At 49.5% G+C, this 16,263-nt stretch overlaps 3 protein-coding genes across 9 annotated transcripts in view; 1 reads left to right on the top strand and 2 right to left on the bottom strand.

The window, feature by feature from the left end:
- Positions 1-18: 18 nt before the first annotated feature.
- On the bottom strand, positions 19-7,149 carry rpgrip1 (RPGR interacting protein 1). 5 transcript variants are annotated; one of them, XM_085905031.1, is made up of 31 exons: positions 6,999-7,149; positions 6,787-6,882; positions 6,660-6,716; positions 6,473-6,590; positions 6,191-6,396; positions 5,620-5,725; positions 5,414-5,548; positions 5,189-5,294; positions 5,096-5,119; positions 4,872-5,018; positions 4,731-4,804; positions 4,462-4,664; positions 4,313-4,398; positions 4,179-4,229; positions 3,933-4,106; positions 3,750-3,867; positions 3,516-3,682; positions 3,118-3,445; positions 2,899-3,059; positions 2,596-2,828; positions 2,402-2,517; positions 1,769-1,935; positions 1,654-1,710; positions 1,477-1,577; positions 1,350-1,419; positions 1,188-1,263; positions 1,035-1,114; positions 774-963; positions 610-694; positions 414-541; positions 19-342 (listed from the first exon to the last, which is right to left on the bottom strand). In XM_085905031.1, the coding sequence occupies exons 2-31, from the start codon at positions 6,872-6,874 to the stop codon at positions 158-160; spliced, it is 3,837 nt and encodes a 1,278-aa protein (XP_085761157.1). In that variant the 5' UTR covers positions 6,875-6,882; positions 6,999-7,149; the 3' UTR covers positions 19-157. The 5 variants fall into 5 exon arrangements, with proteins under 5 accessions (XP_085761157.1, XP_085761158.1, XP_085761154.1 ...); XM_085905032.1 differs by having other exon boundaries at positions 5,414-5,545; XM_085905028.1 differs by having other exon boundaries at positions 5,096-5,294.
- Positions 7,150-7,283: 134 nt separating this feature from the next.
- LOC147060053 (E3 ubiquitin-protein ligase TRIM21-like) lies at positions 7,284-9,907 on the bottom strand. 3 transcript variants are annotated; one of them, XM_085905035.1, is made up of 8 exons: positions 9,641-9,907; positions 9,416-9,429; positions 8,990-9,336; positions 8,664-8,894; positions 8,450-8,585; positions 8,353-8,379; positions 8,138-8,283; positions 7,284-8,076 (listed from the first exon to the last, which is right to left on the bottom strand). In XM_085905035.1, the coding sequence occupies exons 3-8, from the start codon at positions 9,317-9,319 to the stop codon at positions 7,654-7,656; spliced, it is 1,293 nt and encodes a 430-aa protein (XP_085761161.1). In that variant the 5' UTR covers positions 9,320-9,336; positions 9,416-9,429; positions 9,641-9,907; the 3' UTR covers positions 7,284-7,653. The 3 variants fall into 3 exon arrangements, with proteins under 3 accessions (XP_085761161.1, XP_085761162.1, XP_085761160.1); XM_085905036.1 differs by having other exon boundaries at positions 9,416-9,907; XM_085905034.1 differs by lacking the exon at positions 9,416-9,429 and having other exon boundaries at positions 9,641-9,905.
- Positions 9,604-16,263, top strand: part of LOC147060052 (protein O-GlcNAcase) — a 7,839-nt gene continuing 1,179 nt past the window's right edge. Inside the window, exons 1-15 of the mRNA XM_085905042.1 lie at positions 9,604-10,051; positions 11,298-11,349; positions 12,567-12,664; positions 12,733-12,863; positions 12,931-13,102; positions 13,172-13,270; positions 13,364-13,633; positions 13,700-13,786; positions 13,867-14,297; positions 14,397-14,571; positions 14,870-14,926; positions 15,001-15,086; positions 15,164-15,274; positions 15,937-16,028; positions 16,090-16,263. The exon at positions 16,090-16,263 is cut by the window's right edge and continues 10 nt beyond it. Coding sequence (XP_085761168.1) covers positions 10,012-10,051; positions 11,298-11,349; positions 12,567-12,664; positions 12,733-12,863; positions 12,931-13,102; positions 13,172-13,270; positions 13,364-13,633; positions 13,700-13,786; positions 13,867-14,297; positions 14,397-14,571; positions 14,870-14,926; positions 15,001-15,086; positions 15,164-15,274; positions 15,937-16,028; positions 16,090-16,263 — 2,075 coding nt within the window. The 5' untranslated portion in view covers positions 9,604-10,011. The remainder of the gene's footprint in view (positions 10,052-11,297; positions 11,350-12,566; positions 12,665-12,732; positions 12,864-12,930; positions 13,103-13,171; positions 13,271-13,363; positions 13,634-13,699; positions 13,787-13,866; positions 14,298-14,396; positions 14,572-14,869; positions 14,927-15,000; positions 15,087-15,163; positions 15,275-15,936; positions 16,029-16,089) is intronic.

Below are 16,263 nucleotides of genomic sequence, written 5' to 3'. Positions count from 1 at the left end.
TTTTTTAATTCTGGAAATTCTAACGATTTATTATGTCAGATTAAAACTTCAACATTAACAGTGAAGTGACCATAGTTCAGTCTCATGTACACGAACCACCAAGAATAAAAATGGCACACACAGGGTTTAAAAATAATCTGAAATTCTGTTGTTTTTTTTAGAAGTCACTGTCATCTTCATCTATCACTTGAATGTTATTGTTCTCCTCCTCTTCATGATCACTGACCTCCTCAGTATCTTCTGGCTGGTGAAACTCTTCATAAATACCGCTCAGGGCTTTGGCTGCCTCCAGTGACACTTTTAAGAAACCAATCACCTCTTGCTCTTCATCCACACGCACGACTGGAAGCAAACACGGCAACGTCAAACATCATCACAGCAAGCGAGTGATAACGTGCCCGAGAAGCGCCTACTGTCAATTTGCCGTTCGATGACGTCACTCCCCGTCAGCAGCAGTTCCTGCAGATCCAAAAAAGCGTAACCGACATCCACGCATTCCTCCTCCTCGTCCATGGGCTCGCTGACGACCGTGAACTTTAACCTGCGCAAAGGCACGCGTTGGAATTTTGGGTGATGGACTCGTGAAGAAAATTGGCAGTGATACCATACCGGCGCATCTTGGGGTCGTTGCCCTCCAACATGGTGTACAGAGAGCGTCTGAGTGGAGCAGACACGGAACCGTCCACGTAGATGACTTGTAGGGCGACAGAGCGACGTGACAATCGGCAAACTATGACGCAACACATAGACTCCGCCCCCTTCCCTGATCACACCTCGAGTGAAGTTATAATGAATCTCCTCCCCCGCCCTGGGCTTGCGGAGAGACACGGGCGTCTCGGTGGTCTCCGCGGGGACGCCCAGCAGCCGATATTCCACGTAGACGCGCTGCACCGAATCGTCCAGCGCCACGTGCGAAGAGGGTTCAAAGGTCAAGGACAGGATCTCCACTCTCAGTTTTTTACCCTGAATGGAGGGGAAACGGACTTGACGCAGAGATGCTTTCAAAATGTCTTTTCGGATGAAATGTATTTTACCCGTCTTTTCTTTGGTTTGGATGGCACGATCAGAAGGTCGCCGGTTGAGGTATGCGAAGATTCTGACAGTTCTTCAGCGGCTCCACAGTAAAAGCACGATAAAAATGGTGATTTCCACCATTGCGTTGATGAAAGTAGTCAGAGTGATCTTACCACTCTCGCTCCTCTCCTCATTTTTCTCTTCCTCCAGCTCCTCCACTTCATCCACTGACACCACAGAGGGAATATTCTGAAAAATCCGAATACAGTACAGACATTGTTTTTTTTTTTTTAGCCGCCGTAGTTACAGTCGAGTCAATTCTTGCCGGTTCCTACCAGAGTACCGCCGCCTTCACTGGCAGAACTTTTTCTTAGCAACGACTCTCTGGAAGATGTTTCTGGACATCTGCAGGATTGTGTGTCATGTTCAATCGTCCATATACTTGCGCTCGGTGTAACTTACATTGTCGGCGGTGAATGGAGAGACGCGTTCAGCGCAATGTCGTGTACGACGGGTGACCTCTCGTCCGATCGCTTGGTTCCGACCGGTTTTACGTCCTCGGGCTGTCGACAGAAAGCATTTGTGATGTGAGCGCTAGCCGGCTAGCGTAGCCATGCGTCGCGTTTTCGGAAACCTCACGCAAGCTTTTGTCCTCCTCTGTCTTGTTTTGGGTTCTGCTGGCCCAAATTGCTGCGTCTAAAATTACGGAATAGTCATTTGGTCAAGTCAGTCGGAAGAAATGTGATATCCGTACCTTGACTCTGGGCTTGGCTACGGGCCGCTGTGACCCTTGCGCTTCTTCCCGCCAATCCTCGCTGCCTCCGATGGCATCCGCCGGGTGTTGAAAGGGATATTTCCATTTCATTAGAACCCGGACCGTGCCCCGCGGACCGCCAGCGGGATCACGTAGCACATAGCGGCCTAGAGAGGAAAAAAACTTAGGCCCCAACCGATATGGACGTTTGGAGCCTTATGCCGATTCCCATATTTATCGGAATAGCACCAATTTATTCCAAACATATTTCATTCATTTTTTTTTTTGCCCTTTAATGTTTACAATAATCAAAGTAAACCAAAGGCAGAACATGAAAATCTTTTGGAATTTACAATCGATGATTAAATTCTGCCATCAGTGTTAAAAAGAACGACCGAATCCATTTGCCTAGCAAAAATAAAACAAAAGTCGATTATTATGATGGAAAAATTGGACATGAGAAAAAAAAACTAGCGTGCAGAATTGATTTCACTTGGCTTATCGGTGCGGCAACGATACGAGTCGTTCTTCACAGAGAATAAAGAATAGATGCATGTTTGTCTTGAGCTGCCCGGCGCTTACAAAGGACAACATTGCAGCTAATTGTCGGCTTTTATCGCTAAAGACGCACACCTGTGATTTCCTTTCCCGTCGCCAGCGCTCTCAGCGGGATAGGTGTTTTCGCCAAGTAGGCCGGTGGAATCTGCTCATCGCTATCGTCAAACACATACACCCAAAGACTGTTCGACCTGCGGCCACAAAAGAACAAACGTAGACCTTTGACGCGGCGCCTAAAAGCCATCTGTAACGGCGTCGTGGCCGCATACCGCAGGTAGCGCAGCACATCTGTTGTGACTGCTAGCGGATAGCTAGCGCTGTCACGGAATACCGGGTCTGCGGTGGCCGGGATCGTTTTGGATACGCGAGGCGGCAGGTCGTATAGCCTGTAGGTCAGGTACGCGTCCGGAACTAGTCCAGGCCATCGCCCGCTGAGACCCTCGCAACCGTCCAGCAGCAGCAGCAGCTCGTTAGGGATCCCGCCGCCGTAGTCGTGCAAGTCCTGCAAACGAGTCACAAATGAGACTTTTTAAAAAAAAAAATTGTATTCAAAGGTTAACATTCAGATTTACATCGTAGCCGTCTTCTCGCCAGCTCAAGGTGGTGCGAGTCGGTATAGTCTGCGTCGCTGTGATCCCGGCGCCGGCTCTCGGCGACACGTCCTCCGTGGGCTCCACGGGCGGGAACAAACGGGCCCAAGAATCCACAACACCGACGACTTCCCCCTCAGAGCCTTAAGACGAGAACAGATTTGCGAAAATGTTCACTTTTTGTTTCTTTTTGTTGCGTACCTGTGATGTTGACACGGCCATTGTCGCGCTCCCCTCTCCTCTGCATGGCCCCCAGGAGGGACAAGTGTCCACTCCCGTGCGTGACAAAGCGGACGCCTCCCAAGGCCTGATGGAGCTCCACTCGGACCCTGGCGCCCTGGCTCCGCAGCTTTAGCAGATCTCGGGGCGTCAAAGCGTACTGGGAGGTGAAGCCGTAAGTGGGCTGGCCGCCCGCTACCAACGGCGTGGAGTGAACTTCAAAGTCCAAAAGGCCGTAGGTGCAGAAGGTCACCGTGTCCGCCTGAAGGTCGCCCATCTGCCGAAGACCTTCTGGAGTGAAGGTGGCCGCCTCAAGTAGAAAGACGGCAGATGAGAAACACGGCGCAGATGTCCGTTTTTTCAATTTCATCTTTTACTACCTTAAGGTGGAGTTCCAATAAGGACTCTCCGAGCCTCAAAGGAGCACAGGGAATGTCTTCCTGGACGTTCTGGACTACTTCCTGGTCTCCGGCGGGCCAGGTGTACTGCAGCGGCACGGTCCCTTTTTTTCGACTCTTGGTAGCGTACGCAGAGGCTTTCAACTGGCCTTCAGACCGCAAAAAGTCAGAATGAATTTTGCTTTTCTATGAAACGAAGGTTTGAAGATGACACACCTTGTAGTGTCTCGATCTGAAGAGCTCGGTTGGATAAAACTTTGTCTTTCTCCGCAATGGCCGTCCTCAGCTGGCTCCTCTCCATCTCCAGCATTTCCTTGACCGTATGAAGCTCCTCCTTCGAGTAGAAAGGCGTTGGCTTAAAATGGGGCAGGGCCCAACGCTGTGAGAACGTGAAGGCACCTGAAGGTCTTTACTGATGCGGTGCTCCAGCAGAAGGAGGCTCCTGGCTTTCTGCAATTCCAGCACGGTGTCGGCGTGAGACGCTTGGACGTCGGGCGGCTCGGGTTCCTCCTTCCCGTTGTCGGGCCACAGGAAACGTAAACCCTCCCTGCTCTCCTGCTGCATCCTGAAGGCCTGAAACATGTGAGGAGATAAGAATGATTCTAAAAAATTTTGGGGGAACCAGACTTTGCTCGCTTCCCCCACCTTGATTTGTAAAAGCGTTTCGCTGAGGTCCTCAATGCTCATGTCGAACTCCTGTACGACGAGATAGAGAAGGAATCATCTCAAAGACTCGGAACGTGTTGCGCCGTGCGTCATTCGTTTCTCCCTTTAGGAACCTTGGTGACCGAGTCCAGTCTGCTCCGCAGGCGGGATATCTCCTCCTTGTACTGAAGAATCTCCTCCTCCAGATGTTTTACTTGGGCTAAAACCCAAGACGCTCTGCAGTAAGAGGTGGGCTTCCATTTGCTATCAGCGCTCATCTTACCGTCACGTTGGTTCTCCAGCATCTCCTTCTCTTGATTGAGCTTCCCCACCTCTGACTGCAGTCTGCCTTTCTCCTCCTTCTCAGTTTGCAGCGTTGCCGCCAGGATCTGGATGTCCATCCCGCCGACGTGCTCCTCCGGTTCCTCGTTTTGCACGTTTACCTCCATGCGTTTGTCCACGTGGCTGTTGTAGGTCGATAAAGTTCTGGGTGAAGGGAAAGAAACGCGATGAAGCGTCGTCATTACGCTTGAAGATCTTTTGTGGTCTTACCTCTCCAGTAGGGAGTCGTAGTTTTCTTTTATCCGATCCTTCTCTCCCTCCAGGTCTGCAAGATTCTCTTGAAGCTGGAAGGGGAAAAAAAGGCGCTATTGAACGGCTCCTCCACTTAAGATCTTCACGCTGGCTCCAGACCTTGTAGAGGTTCTGAAGAGACAGGCTGGCGGTCGTCAGCTCAGCCTCCAGTCTCAGCGCTCTGTGACGCTCCTGCTTCAGCTCCTCGCTCAGTTCTTCCACTTTCTCCAGAAGAAGAGTCTGACTTTCACGGAGGGACTTCTGACTCTGCAAAAAAAAAAAAAAAAGAAGCTCAAACGATAAATGCAAGTCGGCAGCGAGATATCGTAAGCGTGTGCGTTGACCTCCTCCAGTTGCTTCTCATAGGCCTGCGAAGAAAGAAGATGGGTGTTGCTATGGCAACGGATGTTGTGGCCGACAGAGTGACGGGCAGGCACCTGTTGCAAATCAGCGATCTTCTCCTGCGTGACCCTCAGGGTGGCGCTCTTCTCAGAAAGCTCCTTTTGCAGACAGATGACGTCCACGTTCTCTCTGATGTTGATCCTGAGCAGAAAAGTACCCCAAAGTTTTGTTTTTTTTCCTCATTCCTCGTAGATTTCCCGTAATCCAACATTTTCAACAACAATTAGCCACTCTGAGTGCGACGTTGATGATGTCATCACCTGTGCCTTTCCGCCTGTTGCCTCTTCATTTCCCTCACGGTTCCCTCCATTTCTCTCTCTTTAACTCGGAGCGTGTCGCGAAGGCTCCGGGCGGTCACCTCGAGCTCCATCCTCTTCATCTGCTCGCTCATACTGCTGAGAAGATGGAGGAGGGGGTATGGGATGGGTATATGGGGCTGCAAAATCTTATTTCATTCCCCACTCACAATTTGTCCATGTCTCCTCTGGTGTCTTCCATCGGGGGACAATATCGGGACGGGGCTGCGTGATCCGCCCTTCCGACTCCGCCATCCACATCTGCACATTTTGGAGCTTCGAGGAGGAGAAAAAGTGAGAAAGCTCAAAGTGTCCTTGGACTTGGTGGAAGAAACGTCTATAGAGCAAGGACTGTCAACCGGTGGTCCCTGTCCCTCTAGTGATCCGTAGCGGTATTGCAGGTGGTCCGCGAAATAGGAAATGGAACATTATTGTCAAAAATTAATAATATTGATTGATAATAATATTGATTTATTATTTAGACTTTATTTATTTATTTTTCTGAATTTTTTTCTTCATTTCTTTCCCCCCAGCTCATTTTGTGATTCATTTACCCATCCAAATGATGTTAAATGTAGACATAGAGATGCAAATAAATAGTCTGTCTATCCTCTTTCACTGCAAAATATAATGATATTCCGTCAAAGCAGTGGTCCCCCCGAGTTGCTTCTTGGTTATAACGGCCGGTGGTCCCTATAGGGGGAAAAAAAAAGCCCTGCCATGGAGAGGACAGCAGCTCACCTTTGCTGAACCTGTAAGGCGTGCGACCCCGCAGGTCCAGAATGTGCTGCTTGGCCAAGCTGAGTTTATTTTGCAAAATCACTTTCTGGCTCTCCAGCGTGTCCACGCGACTTTCCAACTCCTGCAGCGTGTCCTCCACGTCCTTCTCCTTGGCGCCGCCGGAGCCCGGCCCCGCCTGACGGAGACGCATCAGTCTGGTGGACATCCTTTGAGGAGCAAAAGCAACAACTCGGTCATTTTACGTTTTTTTTGTTTTCACTACTTTTTTGGGGGGGCGACCACCTGCGCATCTTCTGCTCCTGCGTTCGTGTGTGCTTTCTCAACATGACGTTTTCTTCTTGCACGTGAAGGCAAAGATCCTCCAGTTGCTCTCTGGGGAGACGAAATAGCCGCTGCGGATCTGGAAGGACGAGAGACGGCAACATTCCATAAAAAGCTTCTGGAAAAAAAATATATATTGTGGCCTCACCTTTTGTAATCATGATGTGATGCTTCTTCCATGGCTTCACTGAATCACATATGGCATCTGCTCAGACGAGACACGTTCATAAATGCGGTGATGGCAACCTCGCAACTTTAGACGAGTGGAAACAAACCTGGCATTGAGGCCATGAGGCCCCCCCTCATCAGACCAACGTCCCGTACTGGGAGATCTCCCGCAGTCTCGTCCACCATGGGTGACATCACACCAGCTTTCCTCAATCACAACCCGGGATGAGGTTTGGAATGAAAACACGTTCACGACTGTGCTGCCGTCGTCAAGTTACAAAAAGAAAGCAAAGGCAAGAGTGGCTATATCGGAACTCACCAAGCTTGGTTAACAATTCCGAGACGTGTGCATTTTAATCCATCTTCATCCTGCTGTCATTGGCTCAAAGCAAACTTGGTGACCACCTCAAGGCTCCATCTGCTTCCGGTGGAGGGGGGGGGGGCGGTAATCCTGCCTGTGCACTAATCAGATTACATGGCGTGCTCCCGGAACAGTTTGGCGGCAGCGAGACAAAATATTTTAGAATGGCGCGCTGTTCTTGGGTCTGTTTTCATGGTGACACTTTTTGCAAATGGGTTTGATTGGACGGGACCACAAAAGACGGACGGGCATTCCAATTTTAATATAAACTGGAAATAAACACCAAAGTCAACGGCATTAAACTAAGATGAAATAAAAAGTCAACGCCATAGAATGATTACATAATTCCACAAAGTCACTCTTGGGTTTTTTTGGGGGGTTTTTTTGCAGTTAGCCAGCAAAAGGATGGGAAAAGAATGGCAGTGAGGTGTCAGAATAAATCAATGAATCAACATCTTATCGACAGATAATCCAATTCATCGACAGCTACTTTGAATAATAACTGATAAACTGGATTCAGCCTCACGGAAGTATTTCTTTTCTAATTTCTGTAGTCATCAACGTAAGATTTTGTTTTGAGATATTATAGGTGAATAAATAAAGTGTGTCGACATCATATGGTGACGTTGTCTAAACCGGCGCTTCCTTCAACAGGCCGGATGACGAGCGGCGAGCCGTTCCTTCCGTTGTCACTCACATCTGGGTTGAAAAGCGGAAACACGGCCTCGCCGAAGCTAACGTGCGTAAAGGAATAGATGTGCGACTTGGCCTCGGCGTCGTGGAAGGTCACCGTCCCGTCGTCCACGTCCAAAAACACCCCGACGACCTTTGGCCTCTGGGGCAGATACAAAAGGTGCGCTTGTTCCGCGCAGGCCCGATACTCGGTGGCCCGTCTCAAACACACAGCCCAGAATCCGTCTTGGGGGCTGAGTGTCACCAAGCCCTTCCGCTTGACGGACGCCCGGGCCACGCCCAGATCCCACGACGTCTTGTCTCCCACCTCAACCTCCCAATAGTGCCTCCCGGTGGTGAAACCCTGCATGAACAGACAGATTGCCTCCTGGACCTCTTGCTCTTTGCGTTCCGTCTCGAGTTACCTCGGTGGCCAGCACGCACGGAGCGGTGTCAAAGCGTTCAGGCAGGTCCGGCAGGTCCCGCTCGACGTCTCCATCCTGAACCCGTCTCCCGTCTTCGGACAGAACCAGCCACGGGTTGGCTGTCCGGGGGTCCAGATAAACATCAACTACAAAAGGAGCACCTTAACTGTCATTAACATCCCTCGGAGATAAGTTGGGTCATGACATCTGCTCACCTGCATACTGCAACATCATGTCATGCTCTGCATGAAAAACAAATACAGTTGAAGGACGGACGACGAGTTCCCCTGAAAAACGTGAACATTGCCTGACCTTGAATGGAAAGAGTTTTGAAAAAATAGCACAGTTGTTGATCAACTTGGTCCAAAGCTCTCCTCACAATCCCCGCACACGTATCTGAGTGGACCGCATTGTCATGACGGGACTTGGAAGACAACGTCGAAGATCCCTGAGACACACACACAAATTGAGGAAAAAAAAAAAAAGCTACCAGAGCAAACCAATTCCGACCGGGAACGCCGGCGACCTGCAGAAAGAGGTGGTCGTCGGTGTGCGGGAGCTGCTTCATCTCGCTCCTTCTCCTCTCCAGCTCGCTGATCTCCAGCTCCAGCTGTGCCATGAGCCTCTGGGCCGAGCGCTCCATTGCAACCTGCCGCCTCTCGATGGTCTCCAGCAGCTCAGACCAGCTTCTCTCCAGGGCCCGAGTCAGAGAAGAAAAGATCTCCGCACCCCGCTCTAGTTCCAACTTGGCCTTTTCCTGGAGACGTAAATGAAAATTGAAGTTGTCCACTATTCAAAAATCAAACCAAGAGAACTTCGGATAGTTTAGCCCCATGCCGATGCTAAACTCACTTTGCTGAGCTCCACGCAGTTTTTGATCTCCTCCACCTTCTGACGTCTGTCTCGGATCATCTCCCGGACCCCCGAGTCCACCGGCTTCCTTCTGGCTCGGACGCGCTCGGACATTTCCCTGGCGAAAGAGTTCACGCAGAGCTCCGGCCGCTTAGCGAAAAGCGTGTCACATTTGGGACAGCTGGAGGCGGCGCCGCGCTCCCAGCGGGATGTGATGCAGTTGAAGCAGAAGCTGTGACCGCAGGGAATGGACACGGGCTCGGAGAAAACATCCCGACAGATGCCGCACTGGAGCAGCGCCTCTGACAGGTGAGTGCTGGGAGAGGTCATGACCTTAACAAATGCACCTAAAAAAAAAACATTATTATTAATAATAATCATCATAAAATGCATAAAAAGATACAGGGAGATAAAAAATGCGCTCACATTTATGAGGGGTTCTTCGGGTGTCACGTGAGAAGGAGAAAAGCAATTTACCGAGTTACAAAACGCAACTTCCTTGTCACTGACTAACATTCAAAGTTGTTCAAAGTCCAGCATGCTGGCACGGATGATAAATGTGCTGTCTGTGTCTGGAATAAACAGTATTTTATATTTTTGACTCGCCTCTAGCTTGGATATTTGTCAATAAAGTTTTTGGACGGGTCCTACCTTGACGTTTCCAAAGAAATTGTCCCCGTTGGGTAGGCAATCCAAGCAAATATTTGCGGCACCTTGCAAAACTCGTGCACTTTTCCACTTTTCGGTCAAGCCGCGCCCACCGGAGGCCAGACTTTATCGACTCAAGGGGAGGAGTAAAGTTATGACGTCAGGATTCATTTGGTTCACAATTTTCTACGCGCAGCAAGCAAGGCGACTACGGGCATAGGAAAAAGAACGAGCTTTCTGCTGAGCACCTGAACGCGTCACCGAGATCCTGTGGAGAGCGCGACGACAGTGAGGAGAGGAGCATGAAGGAGGAGGAAGAAGAAGAAGGGTGAAGCGTTTCAAGCGTTAATTCGGCGCTGGCCTCGGCAGGCAGGATGGAGGAGAAGCAGCGCTTTCTTTGCGGCGTGGTGGAAGGTGAGTGCCGTGATCTTCAGCATCCCTCACATCGTAGGCTTGACTTCTCTCTTCCCCCCCTTTCTCCATCCGTTTGACCTACATTTTGTGTGTCGCTCCCTTGACTTCGCATGCAGCCCTGCACCAAGACATCAGGCATGATCGTCCCACCTGACCCGTGATAGTATGTGGAAAGGTTTCAGACATTGAAAAGGCGCTGGTAGCCATGGATGAAATACAAAGAGGGATAGTGATGATGCAAAATGCATTGAAGTGATAGTAACATTCCAAGACAATTAGTGTTGGTCATTTAGTGACGCGCAAAACAACAACAAAAAAGGTCTCAGTAGGATGGAGGTACACAAATGCACCACAAACTGATCACTAGGTTTCTGCACGTAGCCAATAGTAGCAATACTCTCTCTCGTACTGTCGGTAATTAGGTCTGCACAGGCATGCAGATTACATACAGCTCACAGACCCCCCCCCCCCCCCCCCTCCATGGAACCTCCGGAGGAAAGGTAAAATAAGCAGCGCAGTATTGTGTGGTCACACTCCTACTGTACGTATTCCGACATCACAAAGGGAGGAGAGAAACACTGGAGATGCTCCCGTTTCTAAAAATAGCAGACGTGATGAAGAGCGGAGCCAGAGATGAAAAAAATGGCTTTGGTAAACATGGGACGAGAGGATGGATGAGAACCTTGAAACATTGAGATGGAATTGCTCATTTGCTACAGTGAGGAATAGCCGAGCTGCAGGCTACGATGGTGTGAAATGATGACGTTTCAAAATAAGACTTGAGATACTGTCAAGGGATCAAAACAAACACAAATGACAACTTGATGTACGTATGTATACTTGCAGGCATAACGCTTATTGTATGGGGCCAATACCGCCCATGTTTTGAGGTATCGGGTACTCGTGGAAGCTGCCGATACAAGCCACCGACACTTCGAGCAAAATAAGTCAAGTCCTCCTCGGCAGTAGTTGGCGCTAGGGCAGTATCACTGACTGATATTTCATGTGCCTGAAGAAGTTACATATTTATCTAATGGAAAAATTTTTTTGACTTTGCTAATTCTTTGCAATGACCCCATATCATGAACAACGAATGGAAGTCTGACAGTGTTAAATCCTATATCAAAAGTACTGGAGGTATCGGTGCTCGGTATCGGTTACTCAGAAGAGTGAATACTTTTGGTATACTGATATGGTGGTATCCAAATTGAATAGTGTGTGGGAATAAATGTTTCACCTTCTACAGGTTTCTACGGAAGGCCGTGGTCTATGGACCAGAGAAGATTTCTCTTTCAGTGGTAAGTGGGCCGCCACGCCGTACGCATAATCAAGTCTCTCGCTACATTTTCCATTTCTTCCACTTAAAGCCGTGAATATGTGTTTGCCGGCCGTCGCTCGGAAAGTCTCCCGTCACCGTGTTGGCGTAACGGCGGCCGGGCGTAGAGTGTGGGCTGTGCGGTTATTCATAGATCCAATTCTTTCGGCTCAAACGGAGGAGCTACTCAGAGTTGCGTAAGTTTGCCTCGGCGGGGGACCGAGCGGGGACGGCGCTTGGCTGCGCAATCAGAGCGTCTGTTCAGGAAGTGAGATCCGCCTACAACAGAAACAGTTTGCGTGAATGTTTCCCATGCTATTCATTATTCAGGAGGTCATTTGCAGTAAATTAGCCCCCATGATCAATACGGTCCTGCCAAAACCTGACAGATGTTAGCAAGACGGTCGCAATAATACTGCACGCAGTACGGATTATGTGTCAACATTCAGGGGTGGTGCTAGGTGGGGGCCATGGCCACCCGCGGCCACCCTACACACAATTGGTTTTTATGTATAAGAGTAGATGTTCAACTCTGAACATAGATTCCAAAAAGTATCTGTTTATAGTCAAGAACATTGGATTGGACAATCAACATTGTTATTTTCACAATTTGAGGGACATTTTTTTAGATATACCGTATTTTCCGGACTATAAGTCGCACCTTCAATGAATGGCCCATTTTAAAACTTTGTCCTTATATAAAGAGCACCGGGCTATAAGGTGCACTATTAGTGCATCGTGTCAGATTTCTAATCCAAATCAAATCATTCTCCATTTTATCTTTTTTATTTCAACTTCAGATGCAACAAATTACTTTAAAGTCACAAAATAATGATCCATAGTCTTTTTAATTCAATCAAGGTGCTGGCCCGTAGTGATGGTAAAATGAAGCTTCATGAACCAGTTGTATTTTTTTTTTTTTTTACTCCTCTAGATGGCGCACCCAATTCAACATTGGGCTGAAATGTTCTCAATACCTCATTGTTTTAAAACAACCGTGCCGTTACGAGGATTCAAAAAATATAGCTAGTCCATGAAGCAGATTCGAAGCTTCATTTTACCTTCATAAGTGCTGGGTATATTTTATTCCACGAATCCTAGACGACTGGTGGCATGATAAACGACTTCCCAATGTGCGCGAGTCGCCAATGGAAAAAAAACAAAAAAACAAAACAACGTCCCTCGCTTTCTCTGTGCTAGGATGCAGAATTGGGGTTTGAACACTTACCTGTATGGTCCAAAAGATGACCTGAAGCACAGACTGTTGTGGAGGGAAGTCTATTCACCTGAAGAGGAAGGTAAAAAAAGAAAGAGCCGCAAATATCCCGTCTCGCTTCTTCTTCATGTTGAAAAGCTGTCGTCGCAGGACAATTGCTCACTCTGATCACGGAGGCCCAATCTAGAGGCCTGAGATTCATTTACGCCCTGTCCCCGGGTCAGGACATCGTCTTCTCGTCCCCGTGTGACCTGACCCTCCTGAAACGCAAACTGAAACAAGTAAGTCACGCTTCGATCTTGACGACGCTTCACAGGCTTTGACTCCGCCCACTTGCGTCGGGTCCAGGTGTCCGACCTGGGTTGCCGGGCCTTCGCCATCCTCTTCGACGACATCGATCACTCGTTGTGTCAGGCCGACAGCGAGGCCTTCTCTTCCTTCGCCCACGCTCAAGTCAGCGTCACCAACGAGCTCTATCGGTTCTTGGGGGAGCCGCCTGTCTTCCTGTTCTGCCCCACCGGTACGCATCCTGACGTAAAGTCTTTCCGAGCTTCGCTGGCCGGGAGTGAACTTCCTCTCGCTCTTTCAGAGTACTGCGGTTCTCTGTGTTCCCCCAGCGTGCAGAAGTCTCCTTACCTGCAAACCGTTGGGGAGGATTTGCTTCCCGACATTACAGTCATATGGACAGGTGAGGCACTTTTTGAAGGTATCTCAATCAGGACCAGGTGACCCCTCAGAGTCCCGACCTAAGCTCCCCAAACTCGCCCTCTGTGGCTCACAGGTAATAAGGTCATCTCAAAGAAACTATCCGTGGACCGTCTGGCCGAGGTGGAGTCGGTGCTTCAGCGGCCGCCGCTCATCTGGGACAACCTTCACGCCAACGACTACGACTCCCGCCGGCTCTTCTTGGGTCCTTTCAAGGGCCGCGAGCCTTGGCTTAGGGGCCACCTGAGGGGACTCCTCCTCAATCCCAACTGCGAGTTTGAGGCCAACTACATCCCGTTGCACACGCTGGCAAACTGGTACAGGACTGGAAGCCAGGAGAGAAAAGGTGACACAAGGCAACAAGCGACCAGCGAGGAACCTGTAGACTAACGCTGACGTTTTTATTCTTCAGATGAGGAGACAGACTATTGTCCTGACAGAGCTTTGTCTGCAGCATTGCATGACTGGATGGAAGAACTCAACCAACCTCTCCAAGCAGGTCAATATTCTACAGCGCGTACGATTCAAATAACGGAACGTCGTTTTTAGGAGGGTTTCGCCAACGTATGATGTTCTCAGGTCGGCAGAGCGCACGATCAGATCAGCGCTGCTCTAGATCCAAAACCCCGGACAGATCCGACTGCACGTCCACCTTTCGAGGGAGCGCCGTGGTGGCGAAACTCCCCGTCTTCCCTCTCAACTCAAGCTCCCCCCCTCCCTCACCCACCAAGGCCAAAGGGGAAAGCGAGGTACGAGAAGGCGGGAAAAGGCAGCCCGCTCAAGTTCCGGCATCCAGGCCCGCAGGTCCTACAGGACCTAAGGCTCGGGGTCGAGGCCTCTGCGGGGGGAAGGGCCTGCTGAGCGAGGCTCAGGTGCGGCTGCTGGTGGGCCTCCATTATCTGCCTCACGAGCACGGCCCGTCGGCCCAGAAACTTATCCAAGATCTGACTTGGCTCAAAAGCAACTGCCACGTGGTCAGCGCCAACAGCAAGAAGAGCTCACCTCACAAGGTCCCGAAACCTTCGACAGTTGCCGTGTCTCTATGTAGAAAAGCTCATAGTTTGGACGTCTTCTGTTCTGATCCTGTCTGTGACCCGTGGCGCCCACAGGTTGACGAATGGCGCCAACGGGCCTCCGGGTTCCTGTCTCTGTGTGAGGACATTGCCCAGCTGCACTGTAGCGTGGTGGGCGGGGCTAATCGGGCTGTGCTCTATGACCTTTACCCTTACGTGTGGGACCTGAGGAACATGGCACTTGTGGCCAAGGCCTTCGTGTGCTGGCTGGGTGAGGAACGTACATCGTAAATATACACTGGTGCCTTGAGATATAAATTCAGTAAAGCGGGGTTCGGACAATAATAATTCTCATAATACCGTATTGGCCCGAATATAAGATGAGGTTTTTCTCATTGAAATGAAACTGAAAAAAAGAAGGGGGGGGGGGGGGGCTCCGTCTTAGACTCGGGGTCTAGACAAAGACTTTTTTTCAAACTTGAGTCTTGAAAAAGAAGGGGGCGTCTTATAATCGGGGTCGTCTTATATTCGGGCCAATATGGTAACAGCCGCTCTCATACACCCCTTAGATGGTCGTATTCTGAATGATAGCGCCACCTTGGCTTCCTGGAGGAATTGCTTCCAACGTGAGTAACCGTCTCATTCAATTATTACGATCATCGGCATTGTCGGAGCAAAACGTACCATTGATCGGAGACAGTGTGCGGGAAGACAGCAGGAACCGAGCTGCTGGGGGAGGAGTCGGAGCCGTGGGCGTTCAAAGGCGGAGTATCCGGTGAAGTGCAGGTCCGTTTCCTCTGGTGATGACTCGCTCGGCTCGGGTCACTCAGCTCACGTGTTGCGCATGTGGTGCGTGAGCGCAGATGCTTCTCCCCGGAGGCGGCGGTAGCAGCAGCGAACTCTTCACTCACCCGCCTCCTCTCTTCCCCACCTCGCGTCTCTACAACATCAGGCCCTACCACAGTAAGGACAAGGCAAGGAGCTTCTTTTTTTTTGTTCCCTTCATGCTTATGACAATAGTGATATCAAATGAAGGCAAAACATTTGACTATTTGGCAATATGATGTCTTTTCTTCACTGTACAACAAAGTGATGAATTGACAAAAAATTGCCAATTTCAGGGGGGCGGGGGGGAGTGAATGGATTTATTTGGATCTTATTTTGTAACATGTTAATGTGTAAACTAAATACCTAAATAAACAATAATAATATAATACCGTATTGGCCCGAATGTAAGACGACCCTGATTATAAGGGGACCCCCTCTTTTTCATGACTAAAGTTTGAAAAAAGCCTTTGTCTAGACCCTGAATGTAAGACAGAACCCCCCCCCCCCCCCCCCCGACCCCCTTTTTCAGTTTTATTTCAATGAGATCGTCTTATAGTCGGGCCAATATGGTAATAGATATAAAAATATAATAATGAATATAATAAAAAATAATAAGAATAAATAAAAGAATATATAATCAATAGAATATAATAATAAATATAATAAATAATCCAAATATTAAATAATAATCTGATCTTTGCCAGTTATGAATGAGCTATTAAAATGGCCGGTCGATGAATCGACACAAATGTTCACATCCAGGTATTAGTTAGATTGTTTCCAAACATCACGATTTGGTCTTTAACAGGTGGAGTTGTACCGTATGGTCCGTCAGCTTCACCTCAGGTCTCAGTGCGGCCAAGATTTCAGCGCGTCTCATCCGGATGTCGTAGGGGACAGGTGCGTGTCAAAAGTTCCTCCGACGCAGAACCTTCATAGAGCCGTCGTTTTTCTTGCTCAGGTGTCTCGGACCGTGCCTGGCCTTGTGCCCCGAGTACAGTTTCATCTTGGAGGACGAGCTGGGCGTGTGCGGTTGTATTATGGGCATCGTGGATGTGCGTTCTTTTGCCAAGAGGTGTCAGGCTAGCTGGTTGCCCGCCATGAGGGATAAGTACCTTGCCAATGGGGGGAACGC

The sequence above is a fragment of the Syngnathus leptorhynchus genome, chromosome 2 (genome assembly GCF_054491065.1).
Source record: "Syngnathus leptorhynchus isolate UIUO chromosome 2, UIUO_Slep, whole genome shotgun sequence".
Taxonomy (NCBI): domain Eukaryota; kingdom Metazoa; phylum Chordata; class Actinopteri; order Syngnathiformes; family Syngnathidae; genus Syngnathus; species Syngnathus leptorhynchus.
This window is presented reverse-complemented; position numbering and strand designations above follow the sequence as displayed.

Bases quoted from the DNA above. Each gene is read 5' to 3' on its own strand.
- LOC147060053 (XM_085905036.1), bottom strand. From the start codon at position 9,319: ATGACCTCTCCCAGCACTCACCTGTCAGAGGCGCTGCTCCAGTGCGGC. The intron at 8,380-8,449 runs GTCAGGCAATGT...TTTTTCATGCAG, and splicing joins CAAAACTCTTTCCATTCAAG to AGCATGACATGATGTTGCAG. The intron at 8,077-8,137 runs GTAACTCGAGAC...CTGTTCATGCAG, and splicing joins CGTGCGTGCTGGCCACCGAG to GGTTTCACCACCGGGAGGCA.
- rpgrip1 (XM_085905028.1), bottom strand. From the start codon at position 6,874: ATGTCACCCATGGTGGACGAGACTGCGGGAGATCTCCCAGTACGGGAC. The intron at 6,717-6,786 runs GTTTGTTTCCAC...TCGTCTGAGCAG, and splicing joins CCTCATGGCCTCAATGCCAG to ATGCCATATGTGATTCAGTG. The intron at 2,829-2,898 runs GTAAATCTGAAT...ACTCGTTTGCAG, and splicing joins GGCGAGAAGACGGCTACGAT to GACTTGCACGACTACGGCGG.